Consider the following 11,775-nt stretch of genomic DNA (forward strand, 5'->3'; position numbering starts at 1 on the left):
GAGGTCGGTATTTTATATTAATTTATTTTTACTATTTAATTTTACCGACATACGGAAATCGGTATTATAATTTTTTTTACACATTGAGAAAAAATAAAATATTGTTATTTATTTATTTGTTTAATACCGACATCAAGAGGTCGGTTTTTATTGTAATTCATTTTTTCCGGGAAAAATTCCGACCTCCAGAGGTCGGAATTTTGTTTTCCCGCTTTATTTTGCATAAAAACCGACTACTTGTAAATACCGACCCCCGGAAGTTGGAAATTACCGACCTCCATTTGAGGTCGGAAATTTTTAGCTCAGTATTCACTGTTTTTTTAGTAGTGGTATAATCATAAATAAAATATAAAATAAGTTTCACATACAAAAGAAAGTATATATAGTCATAGGTGAAAAAATAACAATAATATTAATCGTTCACCTTGTTCACAAGTAAAATATAAAATAAATTCCACAATAATTTACCTTGTTCCCGAGAGAAAAATAAACACAATTTACCTTCTTTTATTTACTTTGCTTAAATCTTGCAATGGTAGAATATTCATGCTGATAACATGTTGTAAAACTTAAGAACAAAAGAACAATATAAAGAGGAAGACAATTAGAAGATATAAGACAAGAGGAATAATATAAACTAATTTCTTTCTTTCAAGTGTTCACCAAATTTCAAGTTTATACAATATGATTTTGTATGCCTTTATTTATAGTTTAACATAGAAGCAAACAAAAGATTAGTCATAAACATGACATTAACATGAATATAATGGAGAAGGTTATGGAAGTGAAAGGTTACAAGATTAATGGTCATAAAGGTGGAGGTTATCTTCATAATGGAGGAAAGTAATGAAGATAATTAGTCATACTAACTTCGTGGTGTAGTAGATATTCATACCATAATATTTTATAACATTGTTGATCATAATAAATTTCTTTTGATAGTTGGGAAGTGAAAAGGACAAATATCATAAGACTTAAGGAAAATAATATTTATGTCAACATTTTTGTATATCAATTAAATATTGTCCATCCAATTGAACAACAAGGTTGTTGTAGTATAGTGGTAAGTATTCCTTCCAGTCACTTGGGTTCAATCCCTAATGACGATTGTTTTTTGGCTTATTATCACATTCGCCTTGTTTTTTATTTTTCTTTTTAAATATATCCTATTTCTACTAAAAATATTACTATTATAAAACTTAATTTTTATTTTAAATTAACCTCATCATTATTTTTTATTTAGATGACAATATATATCTATATATATTTAGAAAAACGTACTCTAATAGGAATGTCTCCTAAATAAAATCAAGGAAGTATTAAAATTTCCAATTCCTTTTTTGATAAGGAAAGCAAAATAACAGAATTAAAAGGCAAAGGGTTCCTTACTTTTACCAAAACTCTATGAAACTTTCAGCATGACGATGGAGCCTACCGCACTAAAAATATCAATTCCTCGAGATATAATTTTTGATATATTCTCGATCCTTCCTGTCAAGTCGTTAATGCGTTTTAAATCCGTTTCCAAATTTTATAATTCTCTGGTATGCGAATCATTTTTTGTGGATATACATCAATGTCGTAGTAGGAGTAGAATCAAATACATTGTGCGCCAACGTGCAAAGTTGTACACAATGGAAGAAGGAAAAGTCTCTCCTCTTCATATTGATAATTTTTGTGAAAAACTCTTCTACAACTATATAATGTGCGTTAATGGTTTGTTTTGCTGCTCGATGCGCAACGTGGACGGTGTTGCAATTTGCAATCCTAGTACGAAAGTTGTAAGATCTCTTCCCCGCTTGAAAGAATGTCCTAAAATTGATTGTGCTGAGTATTTCTGTTCAATGGGTTTTGATCCAGAAGAAAAGACGTATAAAGTGTTGATGACAATTAACGGATTTGCAAAGCCTACAAGAAATTGGGTTTTTACTTTAGGTAGAGACGAAGAATCATGGAGAGAGATTAAAGGTATTACTGATTTTGTTGGTATGAATGCAGTTTGTGTTAGTGGAGTTATCTATATGTTGAGTTACAGTAAGCCTAAAATATTCGTATTAGGGTTTGATGTTAAAAGTGAAAATTTCAGAATGATGAATTCGTTAGATGAACACATGATAGGTGGGAGTAATTATTATTACATATTAAAAGTGAATGGGAAATTAGCAATCCTTAATAAGAAAATTTGGTACTTGGAAGGCAATTTTGATCTGTGGATTTTAGGAAAAGAAGAATGGGAGAAACATATGATTGAAATTCCAGCAGAAAGTCCAGAATATAAACGACTAACATTTTGCGGAACTTGTGACGGAGAGATTTTATTCACCAACAAGCTTGCGTCAGGTCAATTCATCTGTTTATGTTACAATGTCACAGAAAAGAGATGGAGAAATTTTGAAATCCAAGGGTTTTCAGAACAGAGTTCGATCAACGAAATTTATTGTTATGATGAAAGCCTCTTTCCAGTTGAAAGAATATGCAATTTGTTTCTGAATTAAAACGTTTCATGAGCTTCTGTAATAGTGTTTATATTCTCCTTATTCATGCCTTAATTAGCATCAGCCTATATTGCCTGAACAGAGTACTACATATTGTGTTACATTGCAATTCATAGGGCTATGCAGTGCTTTCGTTAAGGGTGTTCAAGATTTATATTACATATTTTTGGATTCGATGTGACTTTCTTAATATTTATGATTAACAGCTAGAATTGACTTATTTTAGGTGTTTTAAAGCCAAAATAGTTTCTAAGAAATTTTGGAGTGTTTGACTATGTAATGTTCCATTTCTTGTGAAATTCCCATTTTAGCCTTCCGCTGTAGATCGAGTTTGTATGCTTAGTTTGTATTTCGGGAATGGTTGGTGTGGTCCCCGAGGTGATCGAGTGTGTTTTTGGTGATTTGACCTCTCTTGAGTTGAGAATTCTAGATAGAATTGACTTCGGTCAACATTTTGAATTTCGAGTGTCGGATGGGAATTCCGTTAGTTTCATCATGTCTGAAACGTCGAGTTTGTGCTAGAAGAGTGGGTTGTAAGGTTTCCGAGGCCTTGGATTGAGTTTTGGGCGTTTGGGTGAGAAGTTGAGATTTAAGCCTTAAGAGTGGTCTGGGAGGGTAATTCCATAATTTCACTTCTTTTCAAAAATTTGACGATTTCATTGAGTCCGAAATGCCGATTTTAGTAGGGTAGCATGTCCAATTTATTTTTATCGAATTCTGAATAATTTTCAGAGTCCGACGGAGACTTGGACTTAAGCCTTTTTGCTGGTTTCTGGTGTCTGGTCGCGGGTCCCTTAGGCGTTCGTGGGAGGAAAGTGCCTGGGCACCATGTTCGTGGGAGGAATGGTCGCATTCGAGTGTAAAAAGTGCTCCACGATTGCGGAGATGTTCCCGCGTTCGCGACCCTGAGTGGCCTACTAGGCCGTGTTTGTAGCATGTCACACCCCAAAACCAGATGTGATGGCACGTGCCCAAACTCCACCGGACACGTCAGCCTAACACCCAAAAACCCGACGATACAGAATTTATAAAACAAGAATAGGATAGAAAGATAAGCGGAAGTCTTTAAATAAACTCAACATAACCCCAGAATTGGTTGTCACATGTACAAACCTCTAATACAGAATCTGAATAAAATATACAAGTCTCATAGTAAAGTTCTAGAATAGAACAGAACAGTAAATATAGATAACTTGAGGGCACGTCTGGAATGAACCGCTACCTCTCAAGTAAGTCTGGAAGCTCTAATCTGAAGATGAGTAATAAGCCGGATCTGATAGAGCTGTCAACCTACACAACTGTGTAGAAGCAAGGGTGAGTACCAAAAGCAACAGGTACTCGCAAGTAACACTAAACTAAGCTAAACTAGCAGCTACAAACAACTCCTTTCAATCCCAACCGAACCACCGAAACTTCATTCTAACAGCGAACCAACAACCTATACTACACAATTCATAATCAACAGATATATCCAACAGTGTCTCAACATCAACCTCATATCCTCATGTAAGAGCAAATAGATCATATATCACATGAAGAGGGGCAAATAGGTAAAATCCACACACCACAGACAAAGATGAAGTCAAATGCGATGCAAATGCAATAATGATGTCATGTAGTCGTGATGCATGTCTGTCCTACGATACACATCTGTTGACGTAATCAGTCCGCGCTGAATACTCAAATCAGAACCCATGGGGGCCACACATGGACCATGTATCACCGCCGGAACCAGATCCCATCGGCATCCAAATCGCTAGCCGGAGCTAGTCCATCTCATATATCTCTAGCCGGAGCTAGTCTCAACTGTGTCTCATATCCATCCATCCTCATATCAGTGTCTCAGAACTCATGCAACAGATAGTTCACACATGGGATGAATAATGAATATGCACATGTCATCAATCACAATCATATCACGATCACATCATAGTATTACACATCATCTGTCTCAATCACAACCATATCACGATCACATCATAGTATTACACATCATCTGTCTCAATCACAACCATATCACGACCACATCATAGTATTACACATCATCTGTCTCAATCACAACCATATCACGACCACATCATAGTATTACACATCATCTGTCTCAACATCAATGTCTGTATCAATCATAGCCTACTCATGCTCTTCTATCCCCTCAATATCAGTTATCACATGACTTATTCAACAAATTCAAGTCACATATAACACATTTAGCTCGTTTTATTCCCCATCTTTCAATTACAACAATTTCAATCAACAAATAAAACTCATCCTCAATCCCCATTACTCCCCAACACAATTAGGAAAGTAGTCATGTGTAGTCTAAGAGTTTAACAAAGTTTAGAAGTCACTTGCCTCAAAACACTTCAACTAGTAACTCAAATTTGAGTTTTACCCTTCCGAGCACGCTCCAAATCACCACAATCTATTCATAAATGGAATCTCACAATCAATACGAATCTAACAACACCAATATCGTGAAATTTGGAGAAAAGGGTAAAATGGTCAAAAAAATCTCGTTCCGAAAAATATTCTCGAAATCTGGAAATTTTTAGTGAAAAATGTTCCCCAAGAAATTTAGAATCCAATAGTGAAAACCGTTTCGAAAAAGGAGTTGAAATGAGTTCACAAACTCAAATTTTCTATTAAATTCGGATTAGGCAAAAACCCCCAAATTTTTCAGTTGAGATCTCAAATTTTGATGTTAAAATCCATAAATAATCGATGGAAATCAAAGATATAAGTTGGAAATAACTTACCCAATGAATTCCTTGCGAAAACCCACTTGAAATCACCTATTTTCGAGCTCTCAAAGTCTAAAAATGGAGAAATGGGTATTTTTCAAGTTGGGGGAAAATGGCTACTTTTTTTTGACTTAAAAAGGACTGCTATTGCAGCTGAAACACAACAATAACACCAAAGTTTAAGTCCCCGTTGGACCCTCGGGATTCGTTCGGAATCTCGTGCACACAAACTAAATATGTACCCCCACTAAATTCGACGTTCCGGACTCAATGGAACCGTCGGAATTTGAATTCGAGGACTCCTTGACCCGAAATTCAATAAGATGCCAAGAAACTAGTTTAACGCCAAAAAAATTCGAAACTCAAACGGAGCGTCTAAAAATTCAACCAAGACTCATTCTAGACTTAGAATCGCCTCCCGAAACCAACGGTACTCTCGGAATTTCAATCTGAGCCTCGGAACCTCATATGTTGACCAAAGTCAACTCTTTATCAAAATTTCACAACTTTAGCAACTTAGGACCTCAATTCTTCGTTTCAACTCCAAATTCAACTCCGTAACTTCACACAGACCCGTTTCGACATTCTAAAACTGCCGAAATCGAAGGAAATCCGATCCGAGTCCCGAAACTCCAAATAACTCGAAAAAGCTCTTTTTAATCAACTTTAACTCATAAAAACTCAACTTCTCAAAAACTCAACTTTTTACCAACTTTTCCTCAAACTAACTTTACAACCACAAAACATGGGACTCGGGGCAACTACCGAAAGGGAAAAATAGTCATTTTCACGAAAAATTACCAAAATGACCTTCGGGTCATTACATAGCACTTGGTCCGTGCTCACAACACTTGGTCCATATTCAGAAATTTATCCCATTTTTCATCTTCCACCATTTTTCACTTAGTTGGGAGCTTAGGAGAGGAGATATTTTAGGGGTCTCTTGAGGAGATTTACTTAGGTAAGTGTCTTTATCAATTTCCTCAATTTTTACCTTCCGAACATATCTTTAAATCATGATTTCAGTGTGAGTTTTGGGGTTTTCTCCCTTAAGTTTGAATTTGGTATTTTCATGATTTGGAGCTCGTTTCTAGCTTGTTTTCAATGGACTCAACCACGAATTTCTCTTGGCTTGTAGAACTTGATTTTCAAGTAAAAAACCAATTTTACCCTTTTAATTTCCGAAGTTATTTTTGGACTATTTTACTGCCGGCTTCAAATTCTATCAATATGGGTATCATTGGACTCCTTTTGATGAACTCTTTCCATTTTTGATGATTGAGGATCGTTCCAGTGATTGTGTGGTTGAGAAATTGCTCCAATAGAATTGTTTGAGTGAAGTTTCGGTTTGAGGTAGGTTTGGTTATTCCTCTTTTAGACTAAGATGAGCAATTAACCTGTTCTTAGGAAGTCAAATGTGAAATGAGTTGTAGTATGTGTTTTAGAAGTTGGTAAGTGTTGACCTCCCTGTTTTAATTCGTATAATGTCTATTCGTGATTTTTGACATGTGTGGAGACTTGTGTGATGCTATTAATTGTTGTGGGAAGTTTGTGCTATTTGAGTATTGCCCGAGCAAGAGGTTGTGTGACCTATCTTTATAATGACGTGGTGATGCCTAATTTAGGAGCTTGAGTTGATTTTTGAACCATCTTAAAATGAATAAAATGTTTTTTTAAATGGAAAAAGTTGGTTTGAAATGATTTTCTCCACTATCCCTATCATTTGAGAAATGTTTCTTGACCTGTTAAGTTTGAAAACTTAATACTATTTGAAATGCTTGATAAACTGATTAAGCCTTCGTGTTGTATGTGTTGTGATGCATTCATCCTCATGCAACATATCATGAGTTATGGAGATATGAGAAAGTAGGGAAATATTATCTTTTTTAGAAAGAAAATATGACATCTACTTATATCTGTAACCATGAGTTAGGTGGCAAGTTGATGAGTTATTGAGATTATGAGATTGGTATATGGATTGCGAGTCCCCTATGAGTCCCTTTTTGGAAGTTAAATGTTCGGTAAGTTGTATACGACATGTTGTGCTACGACCTTGATACCATCACATCATGTCATCATGTCATCATCTCATCGCATCACATTGGTCAGTCTTGTTGGGTTATGTAACTTGGTTGTGTGCTGATCTAACTATTATCTGTCCTCTTATGTGTTTACTTTATTTCACGTCGTTCTATATAAATTGGTTATGGGACTTTTTCACATGTAGGTGGAAGCATTCATAGTTTATTTTTAAGTTTGTTTAGTTCTTTATATTGAGTCAGCCTACCTAATCTACTGAGTACATGTGCATTGCATATCCTAGTCAAGGTGAGTCTCGGTGCAGTTGATTTGATCTAGCAAAATTCTCTCTTTCGAAGTTGTGGTGAGATCCTACTTTTCGGATCGCCATTAGTTTCTATCTATCATTTAAAGTCTTTAACTTTCCTTTCGAAGACTTGAAATGTATTTCAGATTCTAGAAATGTATTAGATGTTCTTTATATTTATGCTACAGGGTTTTGAGATATTCCTTGTTGTTTTTCTATTATTTGTGGCCTGACCTCCTTTCGAGAGTCTCCCATGTGTGATTCTTTCAGCTTACACACCATTTTGGGGATTTTCTAGGGGTGTATGCCATCATGACCTTGATTTTTAGGTTGTAACAAACTAATTTAAAAAAGTACTTATAAACATTTGTTTTAAGCTAAAATTATAAAAATAAATCAAAAGTCAATTCAAAATAGACTCTTTAAAAATTTTCATTATTTTCATCAAATCTAACAAATATAAATTGTTAAATATTTGCTAAATACAAAAAGTGTTATCTTTTGATAAACATAAAGGATAAAAATTATATAATACATATTTACGAGATTATTTTTAACCTACCCTCAAAATAAACCAAATCTATTCGATATACTTAGTAAATCGCATGTGTCCTATGCGTTTTATAGGTAAACTTCTTTGAGTGCAATTTCTAAGTTGAATGGGACCTATTGCCTGCTAATATATCGTCCCATCATTTTGAATAATATTTTTTCTTTCTTCCCACTTTTTAACCCTTTTATTTATTAATCTTTTAACTCCTCCTAAAGAAAATAGGTGTCATGCATTATAACAAAAACAACTTTTAGCTTTAGCGGCAATAAATAGACACAATAACAAAGAGTGTTAAAGTTTTTACCCTCATTAGTTAAGAGTCATTAAATCCAATATGCTAAAGACTTTAGAGACATATATAAAAAGTGTTAATTACTGCTAAAAGACATATTACACTATGCATGATAAGTTAAGGCTGAAACTATTCACTATCGGGGGGGGCTCATATGAAGCCGAAGGGCTTATTTGTAAATTTAGATGGGCGCCAAACAAATTTTGGTCTTAGTATTGGGCAGGGGCCGCGAGAACGCAGGCCCCCTCAGCAACAAATTATGATGTAGGCTCAACCACTTGAGCCGACCTTAGGCAGGCATCCCTCCAAAGTGCAATGGAGGTCACAAGCCTAGGCCATGGGTCTTATTGATCGCCCATTGACCCCGTCAAGGTAAGTATGTTTTCCGATCTGCTCGGCCCATTAGTTATACTACAGCTTTTGCTCCGCTTTCTCTTAAATGACGATGTGGGACATAATTCATGAGAGATATATCATTCTAATCAGTTTCTCTTTGTTTTTTTCTTTCTATTTAACGGATTGTATTTTTGATTGACCAAGTACTTAATTACACTTTGTTTGAATGGTAGCTAATATATTTCGATAATGTATTGTATCCTATTATTTTGATGAATGTAATATTTGAATAAAGTATCATTCTTCATCGCTACATAGTACCACACATTGATAATTTAAAACAACTTACTTGGTATTTTTCTAAAAAAAAACTAGTAATCTACATGTTTTTAATCTTCGAAATGGTTCAACTTGACCTTGAAAAGTAAAGAATGACATTTATAATTTAGAAAACAGGAGAATAAAGACGAAGAAAAAGAAAAATATCAGCATATTCATCCTTATATTTTTCCAAATTGGTGTATTTAGTTTTTATGGAAGACAAATAACAACAGATTTTAACATTTCTTGCAGAAATATACAAGGGAAAAATGATAAAATGCTTTTATATTCCCAACATATCAGAAGAGAAACTTTAAGTCACAAGCTATAATTTGTTTAAGCATAAAAACTTTCTAAAGTATCTAAATATCTATTACACTTCTTAAAATCCCTAACTGAACTTTTTCCTTGTAAAGCTAAAAACACATGTACATTATTGGTTCCTAAGTCACAAAGTAAAATTTTGGCATTCTAAAAACCTAAGGAGAAAGAAAACAAATTTTGCACTTCTACAAGCACATACGATACTACTTTACATATAGTAACTTAGTTGGATCTCATATAATGGCCAGTGTTATCAAAGTAGTATATCTCATTTTTGTCTGGTTCAAAAGTGATTAGGACGTCATGCGAAAACTTACAATTACAAATCATATGGTTGATAAATCAGACGACAAAAACTTATACAAAAAAACATAATATTATTATATGAAAACTAATATAAAAGAAAAATATTAAAACTATTGAGAGAATAAATCTCCCCATAAACTGAACTCTTAAACGTCTACATTGTGGAAACTATTGTGTGCTTGTTATGAGAATAGGGATCTTCAATTTATAAGATTCCAGACTTTCCCTCTAAGGAAAGAATAAACCAAATATGAAATCATGAAAAGTAAAAACAATTATGGTAATGTTTTGACTTTTCTTTTAGGAAAAAATAAACTTCAAATAAGGTATAAAAATCAGGGTAAAACCCTTAACAAGTTTCAATAGAATGTTTTTTTATTTATTTCCCACCCGGTGTTCGGAGCCCATTTGGTTTTGAATTGGCATTTTCAATGTGGTTTTCTTCATATTCACAGGAAAATGAAATGGAGAGTCGACTTAGGAGATATTTGAAGAAACCAAGTGGAATTGAAGCAAGAAGAAGTCAATTGGAAGAAAGTGAAACCGGTAGAAGAATGTTCTTAATCCAACTTCGTGAGCTCTCTAAAAGAAAGAAATACTCCACCAAAGAAATTCTTAGTTTTCTTACTTTGATTTCTAATTTCGCCTTTCATTAGCAAAGTTATTGGGCCTTGTTTCTTTTGGTATAATGTACAATCTCTTCTTTACCTATTGATTTGGCAAAAATAACATTTTTAATTACCAACACTCGAGCACAAAGGAGTAGAGAAATAGAAACATATGTTTATATTACCTTCTAACCAACTAAAAATACCTTTGGTGTAATTATGTTTTTAGTCTCATATATATTTTTAAATTTTTCTTTTTGTGAATTTGATTAAAACCTATAAAAGGAGAATCATAATGTGTAACTTTACCTAAGGTTTATTACATATATATATATATGAAGAAAATAAATGCATGACACATATTAAATTTGTAAATAAAAGTTCATATCCAATTGTACATGTCTAAAGGTAGTTGAAAGGTCTTTCCAATTAAATTTAATTGACAATTAATTTTTATAAATAAATAAAATGATAAATATACTTGACATTTTAGTAATTCAACTTTTGACTTAAGATTCTTTCCACTTTTAATAGATTGATCTTGTTGACTTATATTACTAAAATCTAAACAAAATGAAGCTTAATTACTCCATTCTCATAATATTTTTAATTTACATTATTTTAATTTGAGGAATAGTTTTTAGTAGGTAACAATTAAGGGTCGAAGTAATTCATAAAGAAACAACAAAAATATCCAAAAGCAAAATTGTCATCATACCAAGCATTTGAATTTTAACACTATAGAAAGCTACCGCTAATAGAGAATGTTTATGTTTAAGAAAACTATTAGGCTTAGTGTTGCATAAATGTAAATGTAACTCTCATTATTATTTAAAAATTGAATTGTTAAATCTCCTATTGTATAAATTGTAGAAAAATAAAAAATGAAACACAAGGGGTGAAAATGAACAATAAATGTGTGTGTTCTCAACACTATGTTAGATAGACAATAAAATAACACAATCAAAATCTTTCATTCAAAGTAATAATCTTTTAGCAATCTTTATTTAAATTACATGTATTCAAAAAACATATTGCATAAACTATTCAAGAATTATAAAACTCATCATGTATTAAATAGAAGTTTTGTCAATTAAATAGCACTTAAAAGAATAATAACACAAAAACAAAGAAAAAAAAATTTCATAACAAATACAAAATGATACAGAATTACATAAAAATATGGGTTGCATACCAAATTTATTTTGGACAATCATACGTTAACTTTAAAATGGAAAAGAAAACTTACATAAGCTAACATAAATTTTATTTTGGTTTCAAAATTCAAAGAGTCACTGAATTGGAAGAGTTTCATACATTATTTTGTCTTCTAGTCTAATTGAATTTAACCTAATCAATTATAATTATAATGTCATAACTAAAAAAAATCAAGTGTAGTTGTTGGACTTCATATTCCACCATGATGTAATTAAAATATTAATTTTATTTTGATTTAGTGGAGGAGCAAAATGG

General features: G+C 32.9%; 1 protein-coding gene and 1 non-coding gene across 2 annotated transcripts; one reads left to right on the forward strand and one right to left on the reverse strand.

The window, feature by feature from the left end:
- Window positions 1-1,634: 1,634 nt before the first annotated feature.
- LOC125851451 (F-box protein At5g65850-like) lies at window positions 1,635-3,358 on the forward strand. The gene is made up of 2 exons (XM_049531244.1): window positions 1,635-2,340; window positions 3,228-3,358. Exons 1-2 carry the CDS (start codon window positions 1,635-1,637, stop codon window positions 3,356-3,358), a joined length of 837 nt encoding a protein of 278 aa, XP_049387201.1.
- Window positions 3,359-8,626: 5,268 nt separating this feature from the next.
- On the reverse strand, window positions 8,627-8,787 carry LOC125851454 (U1 spliceosomal RNA). The gene has a single exon (XR_007444910.1). It is a non-coding gene; the product is annotated as a U1 spliceosomal RNA (small nuclear RNA).
- Between the last annotated feature and the right edge of the window lie 2,988 nt (window positions 8,788-11,775).

This window comes from Solanum stenotomum, unplaced genomic scaffold (assembly GCF_019186545.1).
Source record: "Solanum stenotomum isolate F172 unplaced genomic scaffold, ASM1918654v1 scaffold25951, whole genome shotgun sequence".
Lineage (NCBI taxonomy): Eukaryota > Viridiplantae > Streptophyta > Magnoliopsida > Solanales > Solanaceae > Solanum > Solanum stenotomum.

Bases quoted from the DNA above. Each gene is read 5' to 3' on its own strand.
- LOC125851451 (XM_049531244.1), top strand. From the start codon at position 1,635: ATGGAAGAAGGAAAAGTCTCTCCTCTTCATATTGATAATTTTTGTGAA. The intron at 2,341-3,227 runs GTCAATTCATCT...AATAATTTTCAG, and splicing joins CACCAACAAGCTTGCGTCAG to AGTCCGACGGAGACTTGGAC.